Source organism: Palaemon carinicauda, chromosome 40, assembly GCF_036898095.1.
Source record: "Palaemon carinicauda isolate YSFRI2023 chromosome 40, ASM3689809v2, whole genome shotgun sequence".
Taxonomy (NCBI): Eukaryota; Metazoa; Arthropoda; class Malacostraca; order Decapoda; family Palaemonidae; genus Palaemon; species Palaemon carinicauda.
In genome coordinates, this window is record NC_090764.1 from 17718817 (window position 1) to 17742321 (window position 23505).

At 35.4% G+C, this 23505-nt stretch overlaps 1 protein-coding gene and 1 long non-coding RNA gene across 3 annotated transcripts in view; one reads left to right on the forward strand and one right to left on the reverse strand.

The window, feature by feature from the left end:
- The window catches only part of eIF3j (eukaryotic translation initiation factor 3 subunit j), a 53272-nt gene extending 50375 nt beyond the window's left edge, over nt 1-2897 (reverse strand). The window contains exons 1-2 of one of the 2 annotated variants that reach the window (XM_068363372.1): nt 2773-2897; nt 2571-2662 (exon numbers count right to left, since the gene is read on the reverse strand). In XM_068363372.1, the coding sequence (XP_068219473.1) occupies nt 2571-2662; nt 2773-2827 (147 nt within the window). In that variant the 5' untranslated portion in view covers nt 2828-2897. The remainder of the gene's footprint in view (nt 1-2570; nt 2663-2772) is intronic. The other variant, XM_068363371.1, reaches the window with a different exon arrangement.
- A 2180-nt stretch (nt 2898-5077) lies between these two features.
- The window catches only part of LOC137631528 (uncharacterized), a 22621-nt gene continuing 4193 nt past the window's right edge, over nt 5078-23505 (forward strand). Inside the window, exons 1-2 of the long non-coding RNA XR_011041905.1 lie at nt 5078-5328; nt 16698-16772. This is a non-coding gene — a long non-coding RNA (uncharacterized lncRNA). The remainder of the gene's footprint in view (nt 5329-16697; nt 16773-23505) is intronic.

A 23505-nucleotide genomic window follows, 5' to 3' on the forward strand; every position in this document is an offset into this window, starting at 1 on the left:
TCTTCCTCTAAACACCTTTGCAAGAAGCATTTTTAAATCAGTAGACACAGATCAGCTCAAATATACAACAAAAATTCAATCACATTTTACTAAATCATAGATTATGGCGTAACCTAAAATGGCCCACCTAACAAAACTATACCAGCAGGTCTACCAAGCGGCCTAACACCTCTATACAACTGATATTCGACAAACTACCCATTTACTATAGTGTTCAGAAATGTCTGTGAACAAAGTTTAGGTTTCCTAGTTCCAATCCTGTTTACTAAATGAAAGTATAACAGCGTCAGTATTGTAGTTGTGGTCGACCACATTTCAAAAAACATTACAAATTTTAATAAACATTTTCTCTTTAAAATTCTTCAATTTCCATTTTTTTCTCAATATAATTAGACTGGTATTGCATTTATTATTCAAGTGGCCAATTAGTGCCATCTTCCTTAGCACAACTTTCTCTTTTTGGCCATCACCTACCATTGTGGCACCAACTCTATATTCTATGTTATACAGTAGTTCTTTCATCCTTTTGTTTTGGTAGGGTGTTTGTGTCCTGGTTGCAAACATACCTATTACCTTTTAGCTACTGTGCGCCTAGACATTATAATAAACTGCCAACTGAAATGAAGGACCTAAAGGGAGCAATTGAATTTAAGAAGAAACTAAAGACATTACTTTTCACAAGATCATATGATTTGGAAGATGCTACAATCAAAGAATTGTATAAGTTATAATGAAAATGTTTCGTTAGATGATTAATATGGACCCGCCCGAGAAGTTCACTCGACTTCTGTGGAGGGTTGGATTTAAACCCAAAACAAGTAACAAGTAAGAATGTAGTTCTTGATAAATAGCTGTGTACTTATACATTTGTTAAGTGTCCAAAATGTGGTAATTAATTTACCAGTAGGGGAAAACATCACAATTGGAGGCGCCACAAGAAATTTTGAATTTCAATACCAAGAAATTGGACCATTGTTTTTGACAACCAAGGCCTTTTTATCAGAATCTAAAAACAAAGGCTTTTTTTTATAACGTTAAATTTTGAGACGTAAAATAACACTGTTCATCAATCACTTTCTCTACCGCAATAGAGATGATCAGACTGCAATAGGTAACTTCCAGACTTCAAGTAGCTTACCTCAGATTCAAACTTCCAAATAATGAGGTTAAGATAAGGACACGGCACGGAGGGGTGTCGGTAACCCTCCCCTTGTTATGCAAGAACACATGATTTATGTTAGGTTAGGTGGTGCACCTAAGTTTAAGCTATATTGCCGTTTCTCTGGTGAACTACAGTTTTTTGGCATGAAAAACAAACAACAACTGCTAATGGCAGCCAGGTTCTAGTACAGTACTTTGATTGAATATAAAATTTAGGCATCAGCTCCAGTCCTTGGGCATCAAAGACCATTCAGCATTATACTATGAAGAAACTTCATTTGCAATATAAGTTACACAAAGTGAGTTGTAGGCAGAGCATCAAGCTACAAGTCTTATTTGCCTGCATGGTGCTGATGACGACAACGTTGTCACTCTAGTCTTTCGCAATTAATTCGGAATCTAATTGGCCAACCACCCCTCACCCCCATTAAGCAAGTCACACTACAGTATACTTCCAATTGGATAAGATTTATCCCTTTCTCGGAGATTCCTTTAAAACGCTCGCCATTAACTAAATTCTATCTATTCCCTGAGCTAGTAAACAATGAAAAGCCACTATCCCCCTACTCCCTAAATCTCCTAGGGGTGTATGTATGATAGCGGGCACCTGTATGCATGATGACGGCTTACTAGGAATACAGCATTGTAAGGGGGTTGCAGGGGGGCGTTAGCCCCACGTTAGGTAAGGATATGGCTCGTACGTTAGGTTGGGGGCGGGGCCGCGGGAGTTTACTTTGGTTGGTATCCACATTTTATGGTCGCTGGGGGAACTGGACGCCGATATACAAAGGGTCCACATATTAAACTGACCTAGCGCAAACTTAATACTCTTTATGGGATACTCGCGGGTTAATATATACCTAATCACCAAATTCTGCAAAACAGCTGAGAGTTTGATATACAGCATATGGCCCAAACTTCTGCAGTTTAGACACCATCTGGTACATATAAATGGTACTCTTCCACAAAATTGGGCTTCTCTGTGGAGCCTTTAATACCTAAATCGGCTAAAGATAAGGCTACAGTTAATAAGATAAGAACTAGTAGTTTGCAGCAACAGTAATGGCTAGAAATTGACAATTCGTGGCATGTAAAATTAGAAACAGACGGTTCATGAGTGGGAATATAAATCATGGAATAATAGGATTTACTTTATCTCATTATATCGCAAGATTTTATCTTTTAATTATATAGTATCGCAAGTTGGGCTAAACTAACAAAGAACACCCAGCAAGTCAATTGTCCCTAACGTACCCAAGGAAATGGAAAGGAAAATATGGACGAAGGCAAAAAAAAATTCCACGAGGTAGCCTAAAAATGTAATTCGTCAACAGAAAATATTTTCCCGATGTATAAAAAGAAACAAGACAACATATACATTTAAATTTAATCAACATAATCAGACCTACCTTAATTTCTTCTTCCTCATCTTCTCCCTCCCATTTGTCTGTTGATGCAGCTACTGGAGCCTTATTTGGAGGCGGCTCGAAATCATCCACATCTGCCGAAACAAACAAATGAATTCAAGTTATTTCCCTGTGTTAAATAGTCACAACACCAATATTAACGTTTAAAATGGCAAATATACTATGAACATGTGGATCCCATTACCCCATTCGACGTCCGACATGTTGACGGTATGATTTCCCAGAAGGCTTTGCGTCATTCTAAAGATTCTAGAGAAAACTCTCGTACTTTCAAATACTTATCAATCCTAATTGGGTTGTAACCACTCTGTTCTGAATATAAAAAACACAAAAACGTAATTAATTACATTAAAGACAAGTAATATACAAGAAGATGCAGTCAAATATATTTCTGGGGAAACTGAAACCATGCCTTTTGACAGGTTGTTTATGTAGATTATCGTACATTCTTCAACCATTGTGAAAGTCCGCCAATTACTTTTTCTTTCTTTTTTTCTAATCTTTGCATTATAACCTGTTAAGTTACTTTTTTTTTCTTTAAATAGACTCATCACCATCCTAGGTTCAAAGAACATACATCTGAAGTACTTCACCCACTACACTTGCCAAACTTAAAATAATCAAATAACAGGAATGTTTACTGTTGTAGTCACGGTCTCTGGCCAAATATGATGATGATGATAATGATTATTATTTGTGTTGTTAGTATCAATTTTATCATGTATCTATTATGGTGATAGATGGCCCAAACAGTATTTGAGCATTTAAGGGAGATAGATTTTGAGTAATTTTAAACTCATTCTCTTCCATGTTGCACAGTTGAAGTATGTTGGTTTTTCTAATTTGGTTACATTATTGAGTCAATGGGCCAATCTACATCTCTTTATAGATAGCTGTAAAAGTAAACATTCACAATTATATTGCTTTTTTTTTTTAAGTGTCTTCTTTCTTATCATTATCCTTACTTTAAAGGGTAGATGCCTGATGCGCTCTCTCCTGTCAAAGGCAATATAATAAGCTCCCACGAAACATTCGAATGATTGAAGACATGAAGACTTTCAAGAGGAAACTGAACACTTTCTTATTTAAAAAATCTTATAACAGTGGCGATTTAACAATACACGAACAATACGTGATCTGAAACGATAAATACTCGGAACGAACAAGGTCCTGTAGAGAGTGGGGTTCTCCTGCTGTATTGGACCGGAAAAGCAGCCATCAAAGTAAGTAAAGTAAAGGCATCCTTTTCCACCAAACCTTTCTCCGTATCATCATCATATCTCTCCATCTAATTCTGCTTCCCTCTCGATCTTGCCTTCACCCTGCTGAAAGGTTCCTCTTCTCTAGCTTTCCTCACTCCCTCCTCACCACCCATCTTCAAAACGTGTCCACACCATCTCAGTCATGTCACTCTTGTCACCTATGTAATCTTTACTACACCTGCAATTATTCTTATTTCATAATTGTCCAATCTTTCAAGCAATGATGTTAAATTGTCTCATCATTCGAATGTTGCATGTTGTTTGTAATATCCTTCAAATGCCCACCCTTTTTCCGTCTTTGATTTCTTTACATTCGCCTACTGTATACACTAACTGGGTCACACTACTCGATTCCAGTTGTCAATTTCAAAATATCACCATATTTGACGTTGAGAATATCGTTTCAACCTAATTATAAATGATCATAACTGCACATTGTATGAATGTCTAAATTGCAACATGTTATTTCAATCAGGGATACTTGAAAACTATATATTTATCCTTAGTCATGATACGCTGCTCCTCTACCACAAAAGGTGCTAGCGCATGGTATGGCATATGTAAGCATGATAGAAATAAGAGTTATTGTAAGTAGTAACCAAAGACTAAACTTACGTTAAGAGAGAGAGAGAGAGAGAGAGAGAGAGAGAGAGAGAGAGAGAGAGAGAGAGAGAGAGAGAGAGAGAGAGAGAGAGAGAGAGTTTTGACGTATGCCATTTATAACCACCTAAAACTTTTCTCTATTGCCCATAAGACTTAATTTCCTATGCTTTATTATTAATGATGTTATATTTCTACTATCAGAGAGAGAGAGAGAGAGAGAGAGAGAGAGAGAGAGAGAGAGAGAGAGAGAGAGAGAGAGTGTGTGTGTGTGTGTGTGTGTTTTGACGTATACCATTTATAACCCCCTAAAACTTTTCTCTATTGCCCATAAGACTTAATTTCCAATGCTTTATTATTAATGATGTTATATTTCTACTATTATTATCGGTGATACAGTATTTTTGTGGTATTTTTCTTATAATTCTGTGGTGTTAGTGTTTTTTTCATATGCCAAAGTAAATATTTTCTTTTTTTCAGTTCTGGCTACACTATAGCATAAGTAAACAGATATTGCAATTTTAAGTTCAAACTCCAATATCGAGTTTAGGATTTTTAGAATTTTTATTATTAGGATTTTTTGTTTTTGAATTTTGAACCAGATCTGCAAAAATAGACGAAGAAGAGTTTGAGTTCCAATTCGTGTTTTGTAGTGCCTGAGTAAATAAGTCAAATAGTGATTACGTAATAAATAATACTTAGGTTAATCACCATTACAAGCACCATGTATTCTGTCAAGTGGTTATTTTGTTATTTTATTCATTTTATTTATTCGGGCGCAAAATAGTGGTTTTTGTTTCATCAGCCCCTATAGCAATACTGTACCCGTATTTTTAGGGGCACGTTGGAGTCATCTCAGTGGAAACCAGGATTTTAGGGTAAGAAAAATCCAAATTTTATATTAATTCAGTCAGAAATGACACATATTAATAGATCATAATTTAAACGTTTGAATAAGTGAAGTTCATGCCCCTAACTGTACCCAATTATCAGCTTTGTAGGCTACTATGTCTCCATTCTTGCATCTTGCTTTCAAACCTCAAGTTGTACTTCTTGTGCACTTTCCTCCAAATTGCGCTACACATCTCATGAACCAAACTGATGATGATGTGAATCTTTAATTTCGGACTAAATACATGAACTATATAGATCTAGCTGGTTATTTTGTGTATTATGCGTTCCTGCCCTTTATTGTATGTACACAGGGTTTATTTTTAGTTTCTCCAACAGCTGCCGTAAGTAAAATACGATAATCTGAGTTTATTATGCTATACATTAATGGTGAATTTGCACGAATCATACCGAAACCAGTGGGGAAAATACATAGCACATGTTTTTCATGGGAAACCTAATTTTTTTTTGGTTTGTGAAAACAGAATTAGTGAAATAAGGATGGATCATGACCTAACCACACGCACCTAACCTAACGTAGGGCACCTTTGGAGAGTCTACTATGCGTACTGGGGGAGGGGGTTACTTTGACTCCCTTGTTATCTACCCGGACCTTCGATGATGTATCACTATGTAATCCTAAGCTAAAACCACATTTTACTTCACGTAAACCTTCAGTACCTTTATGAATGCCAAAGATTGTATTCCTTAAAAGCTCTAATTTGACACATGGCAGCTATAAAGTAAAGGAAGATGTTATAGCTATTGTAAATTACCTAAAAAGATTACATTCCCTACAACTGAAGAGGGCATTGGTATAAAAAATGTCTTAAGTTTTATTTGGTTCAAAATGTTAGGTAATGATTGTTGCAACAAGGCACTATCACATTTTCAAACTAAAGTAAATACTGAAACTTGTTGCTTTATGTGTAAGTTTTTAATTTTTTTCCTACTAATACAGTAATTCCGAACAAAACATACCACAGTCGCCAGCACTCGACCATTTCTTAGCATGAAATTGAAACACAGTATCATACAATTTCCATAAACAAAAATGCAGCAAGTAATAACTTAACCTAAACCAATGCTCATTTCCACTTGACCCCTACCCCTGTCCAACTTAACTAACGGGTGTCAGAAGTCATAGTACATTAAGGGTTGCATGCTAGCCAAACTAAGCACAGTACGTTGGTCCTTATTTGACTAGGGGGAACCCCCTCATTTGACCTGTACTTGGGTGCCATAGTCAAAAAAAAAAAAAAAAGCAGAAACTCACTCCATTCTAACCTCTCACATCATGCCCCACTTGTCACAACTGTTTTCAAGAAACTGAGTACATTAATACCTTGACCAACAATTGTACAGTATTAAAATGTAGTACGAGTTTTCATAGATACAAGCTGTCACTTGGTCGATATTTTTCTTTGTTATGCGAACAAGAATTTGGGATACGAGTTTGAGATGGCGCTGCTAGATGGTGTAGCGAGCAGTGATGACAAAGCATCCCCAGCCTCCAGTCTCCAACACGGTCTCTCGTTCTCTTTGTGCGCTCACCTCATAGAGTAAACATTGCTTCATTGCGGTTGCGATTTCTTTCCTTGTGTTTTGTGAGAATTTCTTATTCTAACTTTCTTTTAACCATGCCTCCTAAGAAGATAAGTGCTAGTGACAGTGGAGAGAGGAGGATGATGATGTTCAATGACTATAATCCGTACAGTTTTTAGCCAGAAAGAATCCCTCAACGATATCATGCCAGCCAAAGGTGTTAAGATAATTGCAAAGCTCCAAACATCTGTTCTTAACCCTGGATAGGTACGGTGGGTCGTTTGCGACCCCGAGCGTCAAAAAAAAAACAGGTTTTTCTCACGTGACTCACCCCTGTGACTGAATTTGTGGGTGATCGACCTGCAGGAGGTGTCTCCCCTACACGCTCTAGTAGTGTCCAGATGTGCATTGCTGTAGCTGTACTCCTTCCCCGATTTCTGAGACGCATCGGGGTCGTTCGCGTCCGAGTTTACCCTTCTGAGGTAGTTTGCATAATTATCAAAGTTATTACGTATTATGAAATTGTCGTAGAATGGTGCAACTTGTATAGGTTATCAGTTGTGGAAAGTCTTGGTGGATTGTTTGGCTACCATGTGCATGTTTTTTTTTTTAGTTAAAATGTCGTTCATCACCACGAGGACCATTTTACCGCGAGTGCCCCTTTTTCATTTTTTTTCATTTTTTTGCCAAGTCATTTTTCCGTAAGATATTGCCAAATAGTGTCGTAAAACTTTTGCTTGTTTAGTGTTGGAAAGTGTGTCTAGATGATCTGGCTACCCATGCATGACTTTGTTTTTGTCAGATACGACGTAGTTATTGGTATATTGGGTATTTAACTGCGGTTACCAATTTCTGTTTTTTTTTCAATATTTGTAAAAATTACTACGTAGTAAGGAATTGCCGTATATTATTCATTTTTTTTTCATGTTTATGTGTTAGAAAGTGTGCCTTGATGGTTGGGCTAACACGTGCATGTCTTTTTTTTTATCTGAGATGTCGTATATTAGAATGTCGGACATTTTACCGCGAGTGTCCCTTTTTAATTTTTTTTAATTTTTTTGCCAAGTCATTTTTCCGTAAGATATTGCGAAATAGTGTCGTAAAACTTTTGCTTTTTTAATGTTGGAAAGTGTGTCTAGATGATCTGGCTACCCATGCGTGATTTTGTTTTTGTCAGATACGACGTAGTTATTGGTATATTGGGTATTTAACTGCGGTTGCCAATTTCTGTTTTTTTTTCAATATTTGTAAAAATTTACTACGTAGTAAGGAATTGCCGTATATTATTGATTTTTTTTCATGTTTATGTGTTAGAAAGTGTGCCTTGATGGTTGGGCTAACACGTGCATGTCTTTTTTTTTTATCTGAGATGCCGTATATTAGAATGTTGGGCATTTTTCCGCGAGTGCCCCTTTTTATTTGTTTTGCATTTTTTTGCTTAGTCATGTTACCGTAAGGAATTGGCAAGTAGTGTCGCAAAACTTATATTTTTATAGTGTTGGAAAGTGTTTCTAGATGATCTGGCTACCCATGCCTATTTTCTTTTTAGCCAGATATGGCGTATATATAAGTATGTGTTCGATTTTCCTGTGATTGCCATTTTTTCGTTTTTTCCCATTTCTTTCAAAATTACTACGTACTAAGGAACTATCACAGAGTAATATTTCATTTATATGTTTATTTGTCGGAAAATATGCCTTGATGGTTTGCCTAGCACGTGGCTGAAATTTTTTTTTTTCTGAAATGCCGTATATTAGAATGGCCATTTTTCCACGAGTGCCCCTTTTTATTTGTTTTGCATTTTTTTGCTTAGTCATGTTACCGTAAGGAATTGGCAAGTAGTGTCGCAAAACTTATATTTTTATAGTGTTGGAAAGTGTTTCTAGATGATCTGGCTACCTATGCCTATCTTTTTTTTAGCCAGATATGGCGTATATATAGGTATGTGCTCGATTTTCCGGTGATTGCCATTTTTTCGTTTTTTCCCAATTCTTTCAAAATTACTACGTACTAAGGAACTATCACAGAGTAATGATTCCTCTAGATGTTTATTTGTCGGAAAATTTTGTTTACTTTTTTTTTGATTGAATATCATCAAATTTTTTTAGCTAAAATATTGTTTTACATTTTTTTTTTCGATTTTATTTCCCTTCAAAAAAAATTTTTTGGGTCAGAATTTTAATTTTATAGTCATAAATAATCGACAATTATCCAGCAACCCACCATACAATTTTTATGCATATCCAATAATAATTAGATTAGTAAATAACACCTTGAAATTGACATACCCTTCCTACATTTCAAGTGGCAGATTAGGGAGTCTGAGTTAGTGTGGTTGGCGGCCATTTTGTGGACATATCCGAAGCGTAAGCTGCCCTATCTATATATATTCTTGTTCCCTATAGAATTTGTGATATTTTGGTATATTTTTACCTGCATAAATATCATATTATATATTAAATATATGTATTTTTTTACGAAATTTCCAAGTACTCAAAAAATTACCTTTCGATATGGCCCCTGATATAAATGTAATTTACAAAATAATGAAGATTTTTTTACATATTTCTATTTTAGGATAACATATGTTTATTCCCTAAAAAAATTAGCCACTTTCTATTTCATTTGGGTACCCAAAAAAATTCATGAAATTTGGAAAATTTTTTTTGGCCAAAAAAAGTTACCCTTTTTTTCTCATTTCAGATCTTCACCTCCATGGGTCTGACTTCATCCAAAATACATCAAGATGTGTCCTAAACATTCAAGAATCAATTCCTAAAAGGATTTGTGTATATATGTATAAACTTTTTTTTTATGAATTTTTATGTCAGGTCTTTTTTTTTTTCTACTTAATTTTTTAAAATATTTATAATAAATAGTTTTTCTGCAGATGAGTAGTATTTATCTTTACAGTTGTTTTAAGCATTCATTGAAGTTTTTTTTGGCAAAAGAAAAAAGGAGGTTACTGCAAAAACTGATTTTTCAAGAATTTTTTTTGGCGTCGGGGTCGTTCGCGTCCGAGTATACCCTTAAAGGGGTGTCCGAGGACCGTACCTATCCAGGGTTAAAAGAAAATGATGAAATAAAAAGAAGATAAGAGGAAAACAATTGTGACAGCATTTAAATTTAGGGTTACATGTGTGGTGTTAAGTAAAGATAGCAAAAAATGAGCCTTCGATCCTCCTCTGTAAATCTATTCTACCTTCCCCCTCTGCCAGCGTCTTCGTTAGCTCAAGTCATCTCACTTCCAATGTAAATACACTATATAAAATTATTATACAGTATATCTTTACAAACTCCTTTTATACTGTACAGTACAATATTTATTGTTACCCCCGCCAACGAAGTTACAGTAGTAGGTTATGTTTTACCCCCTGTTTGTGTGTGTGTTTGTTAGTGAAAACCTTCTAGGCCACAATTTTAATGGTAGAGTATTGAAACTTGCAGGGATTAACTGTTATGTGAAAAGCTGGAAATGGTTAAATTTCGGAAAGTTAAGGTCACGGTCAAACTAAATGACCAATTCACGTAATCAGCCATAAATTTAGACATCGTAGTCACAGAGACTTCAAACTTGGTTCATATACGAGTGTATAAAAATCTACGCCATGTTAAGGTCAAGGTTGAGTCTCAGGTCAAGGTCCAGCAATAAGTCAAATTCCAGTCATCAACCAACGGCCACAATTTTAATCGTAAAATAATGAAACTTGCAGGGCTTTTAAACTGTTATGTAAAGAGCTGGAAATGATAAAATTTGGAAGGTCAAGGTCACAGACGAGCAAAAGGTCCATATCATATTAATCAGCCATAAATTTAGACATCTTTGTCACAGAGACTTGAAACTTGGTTGATATAGGCGTATATGAAAATTTACGCCAATTAGTACATGTTGAGGTTAATGTCAAGCAAATGGTCAAATTCCAGTCATCAACCATATGGCCAAAATTTGAGTCGTAAAGTAATGAAACTTGCAAGGATTTTAACCTGTTATGTAAAGAGCTGAAAATGATTAAATTTAGGAAGGTCAAAGGTCAAGGTCACAGATGAGCAAAGCACCCACATCATATAATCAGCCGTAAGTTTAGACATCGTTGTCACAGAGACATAAAACTGGGTTCATATGGGTGTGTATGAAAATCTATGCCAATTTATACACGTGAAGGTTAAGGTCAACCAAAAGATCAAATTCTGGTCATCAACCATAGCTGAAATTTTAATTGTAAATTAAGGGAACTTGCAGGGATTTTAAACTATTATGTGAAGAGTTGGAAAGGATTAAATTGTAGAAGGTCAATGTTTGAGCTTACAGAAAAGTAATACGTCCATATCATGTAATCGGCCATATGTTTGGACATGCTGGTCACAGAGATTTCAAACTTGGTTCATATTTGATTGTATGAAAATCCACACCAATTAGTACATGTTAAGGTCAATGGTCAAGGTCGAGAAAAAAACTGACGCGGTGAAGGTCTGTGCTCTACTGAGTGCCCTTCTAGTTTAGAAATGTATTTCCTTAGTTAATATAATGGAACATAACAATATGGGGTGTTAATTTTAGGGTTGTAATAGATTAAGGTAATTTTAAGTATTTTTAATTGGAAAAAAATTATTTGATATACTTTATGAGCAAATTGAGATACGAGGTCACGGTACCACTTAGGCTATAATCTTTAAACAAATAAATTTTTGTCAGGGAAGCTATTTATCAGTTAGAGGGCCTACTTATTATTATTATTATTATTATTATTGAAAGTGATTGCTGCCTCAGTGGCGTTAATTTTGTAATTAACTTTTTCTATTGTTCTTATTATCATTTTCTCTTCATTTGAACAATCCGCCAGTAACTGGGAAAGGGACATATCAATAGGAAGGTGATGAAGACCATATCATTCACAATTTGTCTTTAATATATCACAACACATTGTAAAAGTACAGATAATATGTACAAAGTATAAAACACTATCACAATGTTAGTGCACACAAAGTAATGGTCACTTTTGTACAAAAAATTATAAATTACGTAGAGTTAAGTTTAACACATCCTTCGACTCAACCGGTTTCGAGCAGTGAGAAGGTTTTCTGCTCATTGTTAAGAGTGAACTGGAATGCAGGTGTTGTTTTGATGGCTTATATACGGAGTCCTGCTTCGACATTCCATCTTCAGTGGTTAAGAACTGCCCTAGGGTGGAGACCATTAATCTTAGTGGGTGGTGTCTCTGCATCGCCGGGATGTTTGGTGGGATTATTGACTCTGGTTCTGTCAGGAGATAATCCCTGTTTTGACCTTCGGCTATATCAGTCCTGTCATAGTTGTTATTGCCTGGACTATTGTTGGTGGTGGACCTTAGTCCAGGCAATAACAACTATGACAGGACTGATATAGCCGAAGGTCCTAGTCCAGGCAATAACAACTATGACAGGACTGATATAGCCGAAGGTCAAAACAGGGATTATCTCCTGACAGAACCAGAGTCAATAATCCCACCAAACATCCCGGCGATGCAGAGACACCACCCACTAGGATTAATGGTCTCCACCCTAGGGCGGTTCTTAACCACTGAAGATAGAATGTCGAAGCAGGACTCCGTATATAAGCCATCAAAACAACACCTGCATTTCAGTTCACTCTTGACAATGAGCAGAAAACCTTCTCACTGCTCGAAACCGGTTGAGTCGAAGGATGTGTTAAACTTAACTCTACGTAATTTATAATTTTTTGTACAAAAGTGACCATTACTTTGTGTGCACTAACATTGTGATAGTGTTTTATACTTTGTACACATTATCTGTACTTTTACAATGTGTTGTGATATATTAAAGACAAATTGTGAATGATATGGTCTTCATCACCTTCCTATTGATATGTCCCTTTCCCAGTTACTGGCGGATTGTTCAAATGAAGAGAAAATGATAATAAGAACAATAGAAAAAGTTAATTACAAAATTAACGCCACTGAGGCAGCAATCACTTTCAATAAAACCTGCTTAAAAGAGGGTCTACTCCCGAAATATTATTATTATTATTATTATTATTACCAGCCAAGCTACAACCCTAATTGGAAAAGCAGAATGCTACAAGCCTAAGGGCATCAACAGGGAAAGCAGCCAAGTGGGGAGAGGAAATAAAAAAATATCTAATCAATTGACAGACTATCTTGAGATCTAATTTTATATTTGAAACCTTCAAAATTATTTTGATTGCTACAAGCTCTTATTTGTATGGCAGCCATTGTGTAATTAAATTTAATATCGTAAATAAAGGACTGAAGTATGAAAATGTTTGGCTACTTTAGTGTGAAGCTTTAGGAAGGTTTAATAGGTTAGGAATGATATGTAATAATTATATAGCAGAAAAAACTGGAAAAGTTCCTTAATTACTTGAGAATAGCACAATAAGCAACTAATTACCTCTCACAGCAACAGTCGCAGTCATAAAGTCCTAATAAGCAAATTATTTCGCACTCATCCTCATATGATTAATGGAAAAAACACTTAAAATGCACCATGCCTGGCCATTTTTTATCTCAAATCTAAAATCAGAAAGGAGTACAATATCGTACAGTAACCAGCAATAGTGTATTTTGTGTTGTTAGAAGAGATTTTATTGTTCAAAGTTAGGTGTTATTTGGTAGTGAGGTTCCTGATTAAGTTGATGATGAGTATTACTTTATCCTATTACTGTACTGTACTGGTCAAAGATACAATAATATGTTGTGAGTACTGTATTGACACAGTATCTTAGGTTAGGTTAGGTTAAGGAATGCAGGGATTCAATGTTCACTATGAGATTAAGAGGCAACGTTACACTGATTTTCGGCTATAACTTTTTAAAAGGGCTTCGGATGAAGATGACGATTTGCCAGAATATATTTTACACCCCTATCCAACTTTCAACAATGCCATAGTATCTTTGTTTGAAAAATTAGTTACAAGAGTAAATCAGCATTCAATAGCCAGCCCCAGCTTCAGTGACATTTCGTGATGTAAACTGACATCATGTGTCAACGTTCTGAGGAAATGACGTTATCACTGACAGATTAATGGGTAATCATCATCATAAATGAAGCAATTGAACCATGACGAGAATGTTATTTAGGTTAGGGCCACCATGATTCGGTTTCTTATTCAACGATGTGACCACTGACAAGTTAATGCCTATTCGTTATCATACCAGAGGATGTTAAACAGTGATGATCATATTCTGTACGCCTTGAACGACTGGTTATGTGCTTTGGCTTGTCATTCTATTTAAAATTGAGAAGATTCTTAAGTATATAGTTGAGCATATTGTGGGTAAGGGTTACACTCAACAAGATGACCTAGAGGACCTTCATTATTACAGAAGTGAAGGAAATTTCGGGACACAAGCCCACAAAAGATTGTCTAACCTTGCTGTTCTGTCTTAATGCTAGTGGAAGTTGCAAAATCAAAACGACTCCTGGTGTATCCTTCACAGTATTCACGAGCCTCCATAAAATACATTGTGCAGGTTAAGCAACTGAATGTAATGTGAGGTCAAACAACAAGGCTTGGGTAACATGCATTTTGTTTGTGGAATGGGTCAATGAGGTTTTTGGTCCTATATTAAAAAAAATATCTCCTGGACTAGAACCTCCCACTTCAAGGCTTGTTGCTTATGGAAAATACTCGTGCTCATCCTCCAGCCATTGTTAACAACAAAATGAATTAGTTCAGATTTATTGAGATCAAGTTCGTGCTGCCCAAAATCATTCCAATCCTCCAACACCTGGATCAGCAGGTGGTTTCAAATTCCAAAAAGCTGTACACAAAAGCAATGTTCCAGAAAAATGCTTTGATGTCATTAAAGGAAACCAAACTCACCCTCTTGAGAGTCTTGGAAAGAACATTTTAACATCGTTAGCTGCCTCAAAATGATTGATAAAGCCTAGATAGGGGTCTCTTAAGGAACCCTTAAAGGAAACTGTGGCCTGAAAGTGATTTTGAGGGATTCCAACCCTTGCAGGAGGCAGCTGACGATAAAAATTGTGTTTATGGGCAAGACAATGGGTTTGGAGGTGGACAAGGAAAACATTAGCAATCATCTGGATGAGCACACCGAGCAGCTGACGACTGAAGAGCTGCTGTAGTTGTATAAGAAGTAGTAACAAGAGGCAGCAGAAGAGATTTCATTTGAGGAGGAGGAAGGACAAACAGAGTGACAAATCTCTCAGTGCGAGGGAAGTAAGGGAGATGTTGAAAATGTAAGAAACTGAAATATTTTGTAGAAACACATTACCCAGATGAGGAAAACCTGTTGTTTCCTTTCAGATCTCCATGGACAATTCTATCCTGTTCGTAATACTAGGAAGGCAGTTAATTCTAATAGCCAGGCCTTCTCCATCATGAGGCTCAATACTACACAGTATTCTAGAAGTTTTATTCCAGCTGTTACCAAGTTGTGGAATGATCTTCCTAATTGGGTAGTTGAATCAGTAGAACTTCAAAAGTTCAAAGTTGGAGCAAATGTTTTTATGTTGACCAGGCTGACATGAGTCTTTTTATAGTTTATATATGACATATCTGTTTTTGACGTTAATAGTTTATATATGACATATCTGTTTTGATGTTGTTACTGTTTTTAAAATGATTTATTGTTAATTTGTTCTCATCATTTATTTATTTCCTAATTTCCTTTCCACACTGGGCTATTTTTCTCTATTGGAACCCTTGGGCTTAAAGTATCTTGCTTTTCCAACTAGGGTTGTAGCTTGGCTAGTAATAATAATAATATTCCATCTGGTATATATAATTTTGTCCATAGTTTTATTTATTTTGATAATGATATTAACTGAAATATGCAAAGACTCCACTGTCACCTCTTGACACTTAAGGATTTAGTGGGCTTTGCCATTTTATATACTGTATATTCAAAGCACCAACTTTAGTATGCTATTTGGAAGGATTAAGTTGCTAATATGCTGTGCCACCACTAAACTACAACCTTACAACCTATGGTAGTCTTGCACAATAAGCACCTAGAAGCTGCAGATCTTTTATATCTGAGAACTTGACAGTTAAAAAAAAAGTTGTTGAAAAGACACATTTTACAGTGCATTGTTACATGAACAGCACAGGAGGAACATGGAAGTGCATTAGCTCTTGATAGTAACAATCAAAAGGCTAAAATAAAAGTAAAAATAACCAAATTCCCTGGTGATTGTAGATTAAATGATATTGACAGAATCTACAGTAGTCGCGGAATCGCTTTTAGAATCAGCGTGCACTGTTATGACATGCATTCAAATTAAAAGAAAGATATTGAGTTTTATGTATAACCTAATATTTGCCCACTAATGAATGCGACCATTCAAAGATGATGACTAAATATTTAGATAGATATGCACGCATATGTACCCCCACTTACCATGGTATGACTACTCCCGGGGAAGCTTACTGTTCCTAAATTATTTTTTATTAATTGTAACATTACTTGTAGTTTATTTGTTTCTTTATTTCCTTTCCTCACTGGGTTATTTTTTCCCTGTTGGAGCCATTGGGCATAGTATCCTGCTATTCCAACTAGGTTGTAGCTTAGCTAGTAATAATAATGATAATAAGGGGTATAACTGACATAGTCATTTCTTTAAGAAATTATTTTTTTTTCCACAAATGTTTATTGTTAGTCAATGACTCCCTCTATTTTCTATATCATATGGTTAGCAGTAGTATTTGCTTTGCGTTTTTTTGCATATAAAGATATAAGATTGATATATGGAAATTACAATTTATTTAGAAGTTTATAAAAAGACTTGCTGTTTCAGCATTTAACACGATTCCTCTTGTTTCACAGTTCTTACGCAATCGAATCGGTCTATTGGAGTGCACGTAACGTGTTGCATTTTTCCTGCAATAATGAAGTTTAAAGGTAAGTCGATACTCACATTCAAGTATTGTATAAGTGAAGCAATTACAAAACATGAGTTCTAAAAGTCTATCTATGCGACAGCTCATTCTATGTCTTCTTCTGTCATTTAGGTATTGCCAGTTCACTTTAAAATCTTACAATGGTTTTCCTTTCTGCCCTTAGTGACTTTTTCGTATGTTCATAGTTAAGACGTCAAATAATGATAAAGAATTGAAATATGGAAACTCGATTTGTAATTTTTGTATGTTTTTGCTAACAAAGACAGCCCTTTGCTGTCTTTGATTCGCTAAGGGTGGAGAATGCTCCACCCATTTCATAGTAGTAGTAAGAAGAGCAACACCTCTGATTTGTCATGGTAACACTAGAGACATCTGACGAAAGATTAATGTGGAAAGAAAAATGTTTTTAGAAGACATTGAAGCAATAAGAAAAAATTGCACTTTTAGGTCTGGAGACCCATAGTATTGTTTGTGAACACTGTACTTAACAGGCTTCTGCTGTTATAAAAAAAACTACTCCCCTATATAATGAAGAGCAAGAGTTTGGCTATATATATATATATATATATATATATATATATATATATATATATATATATATATATATATATATATATATATATATATATATATATATGTGTGTGTGTGTGTGTGCGTGTGTGTGTCTGTCTGTGTTTCAGTCACGCTCGGCTCTGAGAGGGGGGCGAGGGAGTAGTCATACCATGGCCAGAATGGGTGCGCATGTGCAAATCTATCTAAATATTTTGCCGTCATTTTTGACCGGTCGCGTGCACTAGTTTGAAAGAAATACTAATCCTCCAAGTTCAAACCTTAGACCCATCATTGAATTTGAAAATTACTTCTTACAGTTCAGAAATAATGATGACTTCCCATGTTTCCAAGTAAACCAATTTTTCTCCCCTTACTCTATTGAATATGCTTCCACTAAGAGGTTGCACGAGTTTCTCGTATTTTGAAACGGCTTGGTCTTCATATATTGTTAGATTTTTATAGTTTATGTAGGAAATGTTTTTTTAATCATGTTACTCTTCTTAAAATATTTTATTTTTCCTCGTTTCCTTTCCTCACTGGGCTATTTTTGCCGTTGGAGCCCCTGGGTTTATAGCATCCTGTTTTTCCAACTAGGGTTGTAGCTTAGCAAGTAATAATAATAATAATAATAATAATAATAATAATAATAATTGTTATAGGTTGTATAGGAAATATTTTTTCAATGTTACTCTTAAAATATTTTATTTTTCTTCGTTTCTTTCCTCACTGGTCTAATTTTGCTGTTGGAGCCCCTGGGCTTATAGCATTCTGTTTTTCCAATAATAATAATAATAATAATAATAATAATAATAATAATAATAATAATAATAATAATAATGATAATATTGCAGGATTCAACAGTTACTTGACTTCATATTACTCTTGTTACTTAGAACTAGTCTCTCTAATTTCTACATTGAAGCTAACTGCCATTGGTGAATTTAATAGGTTTTTTTTATATGCGTTGTGAATGTAACTGTTAATTTTTATGGCGTAGCTGGATTTAACGAGAAAGCTGTATTGGTGGCCATGATTTGCAAGAATACGGATTAAGTCAGGAACCCTTTTGGCATTCATGTTAACTAAAGCAGGTTGAATATCCCGTTTACAAGGATTTTATAACAGTATGATATCATGAAATATTAACTTTATATTTTGAGATATGCACAATAGATATTTATCATTTCAATTGTATGTTTGTTACTATGTATAAAGGGGCTTATCCCTTTGAAACATCTTTTTGCCTTACAAAAAATATATCCATATCCTATTTTATGCAAATGATCATCAAGTAACTAATTTGGAGATCAATATATGTTGTATGAAGACATTTTATACCTTGATACTTCATCACTTTATAGCTTACTTGACGATGTCCTTAACAATTTATATATAATCTATATATATATATATATATATATATATATATATATATATATATATATATATATATATATAGATTATATATATATATATATAGATTATATATATATATATATATATATATATATATATATATATATATATATATATATATATATATATATATATATATATATATATATATATAAAGTTACTTAACGAGGTCTTTTATTCAGTCCTGAAGCTAAATCAATTTGCTATGAGAGGAATTTCACAAAGTATCATGATTAAATCTCTATCAAAAGAAACAGAAAATAGAACACACACTCACACACACGTGAGGGTACACTCGGGCACGCTATTCTATCATTATTTTTTTTCTTCCTCTTGTTTTTTTGAAATGGTGTGTTGGGGAGGCTTAATAGAAGGGCCATGGATGCCTGGTGGTTTATCAAGAGGTTGTCTTTTCGTTTTCTGATTCTTTTTCTTCTCAAAACCATCCTTACTGTCCTCCCTTCAGTTGAAGTGGCTATCCTGGAGGGTATTTAGCCTTGCATGGTGTATCGACTCCTCCATGTTGACCAGTTTTTCCGACTTTTTACTATAGTCTATGGGTTTCATCAATCACTTTATTTATAACTTTGTACATATTGTTTTTGTTATAATTCTAGTTAATCTAGTACATAAGTACGATGTCTCTTTTTTTATTTCTATTAATTCTTATGCTGTCTGGAGACATTGAACGAAATCCGGGACCAGTACGTCCTAAATTTCGTCAATGTCGTCTTCTGTATTGCAATATTCGTGGTCTTCATGCGTCCTAATAGTATGATATTCTTTTGTGCTCAGAAACTTTGGTTTCTAATATGAGGCACTCATCTGAGCTCCTTATAACTGGTTTTAAGAAGCCAATAATGTTGAAACGTGATGCCATCCCTAGGGCCAGGGGAATGGCAGTGTATATTAGGACCGAGTACCCTGCTTCTCATAAGTCCTGCTATCAATGTGGATGTCATGAGATTCAGGTAATAAAAGTTTGTGGCAGGCATAACAACTTTTATTTGTGTTCGATCTACCGGAATCCAGACATGGATGATTCTATCTTCGATTGTCTTCTTACCATTATGGCTAAGATACAAGAAGATGATAGAAAGGCTTCTTTTGTCTTTGTTGGTAATTTTAATGCTCACCATAGGAAATGGTTAAGTTCTATCTCTCCTACCGATCGCCATGGCTTAAGAGCTTTAGATTTTGCCTCTGAATCAGGCTGTGAGCAAATCATAAATGAAGCTACTCACAGGTCTGGTAATTGCTTGGACCTTGTATACACCGACTCCCCTGGCGTTAAAACTAGTAAGGTTGGTTCTCCAGTCGGGACATCTGATCATGCCTTGATTTCATTAGTAGTGAAGACTGAGCAGCCTGTCCCTGATATGTCATACTCATAAAATTTGTATGAAATCCCAAGCAGACTGGAATGGGATTTTGCATGATCTTTTCTGCTTGAATTGGTCACATTTATATAGTAGTGTAGATCCTGTTGTCCCTTTGAATGAGAATCTAGTCAACATAATTGATAGGCGTATCCCTTCTCGTGTGCTAAGGTATCGAGTAAAGGACAAACCGTGGTTCAATGATGATTGTAGACGTGCTTATTTGGGGGAAGCAGGAGGCCTATCATCTTTGGAAGGGTAACAGATCAGATTTGACCTGGAACAACAATACTCAGCTTTGAGCTTTTGCTCAGAGAGTTAATGCCTCAACTGAAAAGGAGTATAATTTAACCATAAAAGAAACCCTTTTTGGTACAACTCAGGAATGTAAATGGTGGTCTACCCTTAAATCTGCACTCTTTGGTGTAGCTGCAACAGTTCCTCCTTTATTTAAGCCAGATGGCTCTGTCACTCACTGTCCAAAGGAAAAGGCAACCCTTTTGGCTGATGTTTTTTTACAGTAAACAGAGTAATGAAAAACTTGAACTTCCTCATTCCTGTTTTCTTGAGGCTAAACTAACTAGTTTAGCTTTTCGATCTCGTGAGATTAAAGCTCTGTTGATGGACCTTGATGCTTATGGAGGTGTAGACCCAAATGATATTTTTCCATTGTTTTTTATAAAGACAGATTTCTTAGCTCCAAAGTTATCTGTTATTTTGCGCAAGTTAGCAAGAAGAGGAGCTTTTAGCACTTGTTGGAGAATTGGTAATGTTACTCCTCTATGTAGATGTGTTTGTGGTAGCTCAAGTTCCACTGATTACTGCCCAATTTCCATAACTCCTATATTATAATCACACCTAAAATTTTAGAAGTCATACAAAGTTGAAAGAACAGTATCAATGCTGAGATCAGGTTGTTGAGGAGCCACGGTCCTTGACCTACTTACAATCATACTTTGAGTTTTGTTAGGATTCAACTTCATACCCCATAATTTGCACCATGCACTAATTTCAGCTAGATCTCTATTAAGGGATTCACCAACCCCAGATCTACATTCAGGAGATGGAATTGATGCAAAGAGAGTAGCCTCATCTGCATATGCAACAAGCTTGATTTCTAGACTAAATCACATGTCATGTGTATATAGTATGAAAAGTAATGGGCCAAGAACACTACCCTGAGGAACACCAGATATCATATTCCTATGGTGCCCATCAACAACAACTCTTTGTGATGTATTAATTAAAAATTCAATAATGATGCTAAGAAACGACCCACCCACTCCCAACTGTTTGAGTTTGAAAACAAGGGCCTCATGATTAACACGGTCAAAGGCAGTACTAAAATTAAGGCCAATCATACGAACTTCCTGACCAAAATCAAGGGATTTCTGTACAGCATTGGAGATTGTAAGAAAGGCACCACATGCTCCAAGGCCTTTACGAAAACCAAATTGCAAACTACTAGGAAACAGATGATTACCTTCAGCATACCTTCGCCAACGAAGTTGGGAGGAGGTTACAGTATGTTTTCGCCCCTGTTTGTCCGCTTGTCTGTCTGTTTGTTTGTGAACAACTTCCTGCCCACAATTTTGCTCATAGAGTAATGAAACTTTCAGAGATTATTTATGTTGAGACGTAGAAGTGATTAAATTTTTTAAAGTCCTAGGTCAAATGTCAAGGTTGAGCAAAGGGTTGAGAAATAAGCTGCCGCGGTGGAGGTCTGCACTCTCAGAGTGCTTTTCTAGTCAGTGAAGATTTTACATGATATTGCTTTTTACGGAACTATTTCCATAGGTGACGTTTTTCAAAGCCTCGTTACTCTGTTAGATATTGAGGAACCGAAGGCTTGCATGAGCAAAGCTTGCCTACTTCGAGAGAGGGGATCGAAGTAGCAAAGGAATACGTTATAGTTCATAGTTTTTATATGGAAGATTCATTTGAATGTTGTTACTGTTCTTAAAATATTTCATTTTAATTGTTCATTACTTTTCTTGAAGTTTATCCATTTCCTTATTTCCTTTCCTCACTGGGCTCTTTTCATCTGTTGGAGCCCTTGGGCTTATAGCATCTTGTTTATCTAACTAGGGTTGTAGCTTAGCTAGTAATGATAATAAAATTGAGAGAGAGAGAGAGAGAGAGAGAGAGAGAGAGAGAGAGAGAGAGAGAGAGAGAGAGAGAGAGAGAGAGAGAGAGAGGGGGGGGGGGGGGGAATTTGTGTTTGGTGCCTTCGTAAATAAATTAATAACTTAATAATGTCGTCAGGAAATGCTAACGTCAAAATAATGTATAGCTTCTAAAGCCAACAAAAAAAGAGAGTAAAATGAAAAAAAAAAAAAATGGTGAATGATCATTGGAAAGAAGCATAAAAATATTTTTTCTTTGAATTCAATTTTAACTAATTCTATATACGTATTCTTAATCGTTTCATTCGGTGTTCACACGCACAGTAAGCTCTCATTTTTTTTTCCTTTTGTTAAGAATGAATTTACTGTTAAACGGAAATATTTTAACTTAGAAAATCTTGAATGTGTTAAATTGTACAGTATACGTGCGTGACTTCCAGAAAAATTCTTGTCACAGACATGAATTGTTGCAAAGCAGATTTATAGACAATTTTTTACTTGGTGCTTCATTGAAAGGTCAAATAAACTAATCAATCAAAAGACAAAATATGGAACGATTTGATGTGGTTTTTTTTTTTTTTTTTTTTTTTTTTGTTCTAAAGGTTTAATGGGCGTTCTTGAATGCCAAAGGCAAAGGCAAGGGACAGTTACAATGCCCCAACTAGCAGGACAATGCCCTAGAGGCTGATCATATACACTTATGGTTACCACACAAGCCACCCTCTCCACCCAAGCTAGGACCAGGGAGGGCCAGGCAAGGACTGCTGATGACTCAGCAGGTAGACCTATAGTGTGCCTAAACCCCACCCCCTTAGCTCACAAGGAGTGAGAGTTTGCAGATGATACAAGAAACTATCGAGCTTGACCTAAGCTCGAACCCTAGTTCGAAAGATCGCTAGTCAGGGACGTTTGCAGAAGCAAACTTCTCGGTTGATTAACTTAAACTAAATGAATCAAATACATTACATGTATGAAACCCAATACATAAAAATGTATGATTTTTTTTTCTTTGTCTAATATTGATCGAATCTATATGTAAAGTATTATCCAAACTATATCTCGGGGCCTTATTTGTGTATCCGTTATTTTTCGAGAAATAATTATGATGAAATCTTACGTTTTATTATTATTATTATTATTATTATTATTATTATTATTATTATTATTATTATTATTATTAGCCAAGCTACAACCCTAGTTGGAAAAGCAAGATGCTATAAGCCCAAGGACTCCAATAGGGAAAAATAGCCCTGCGAGGAAA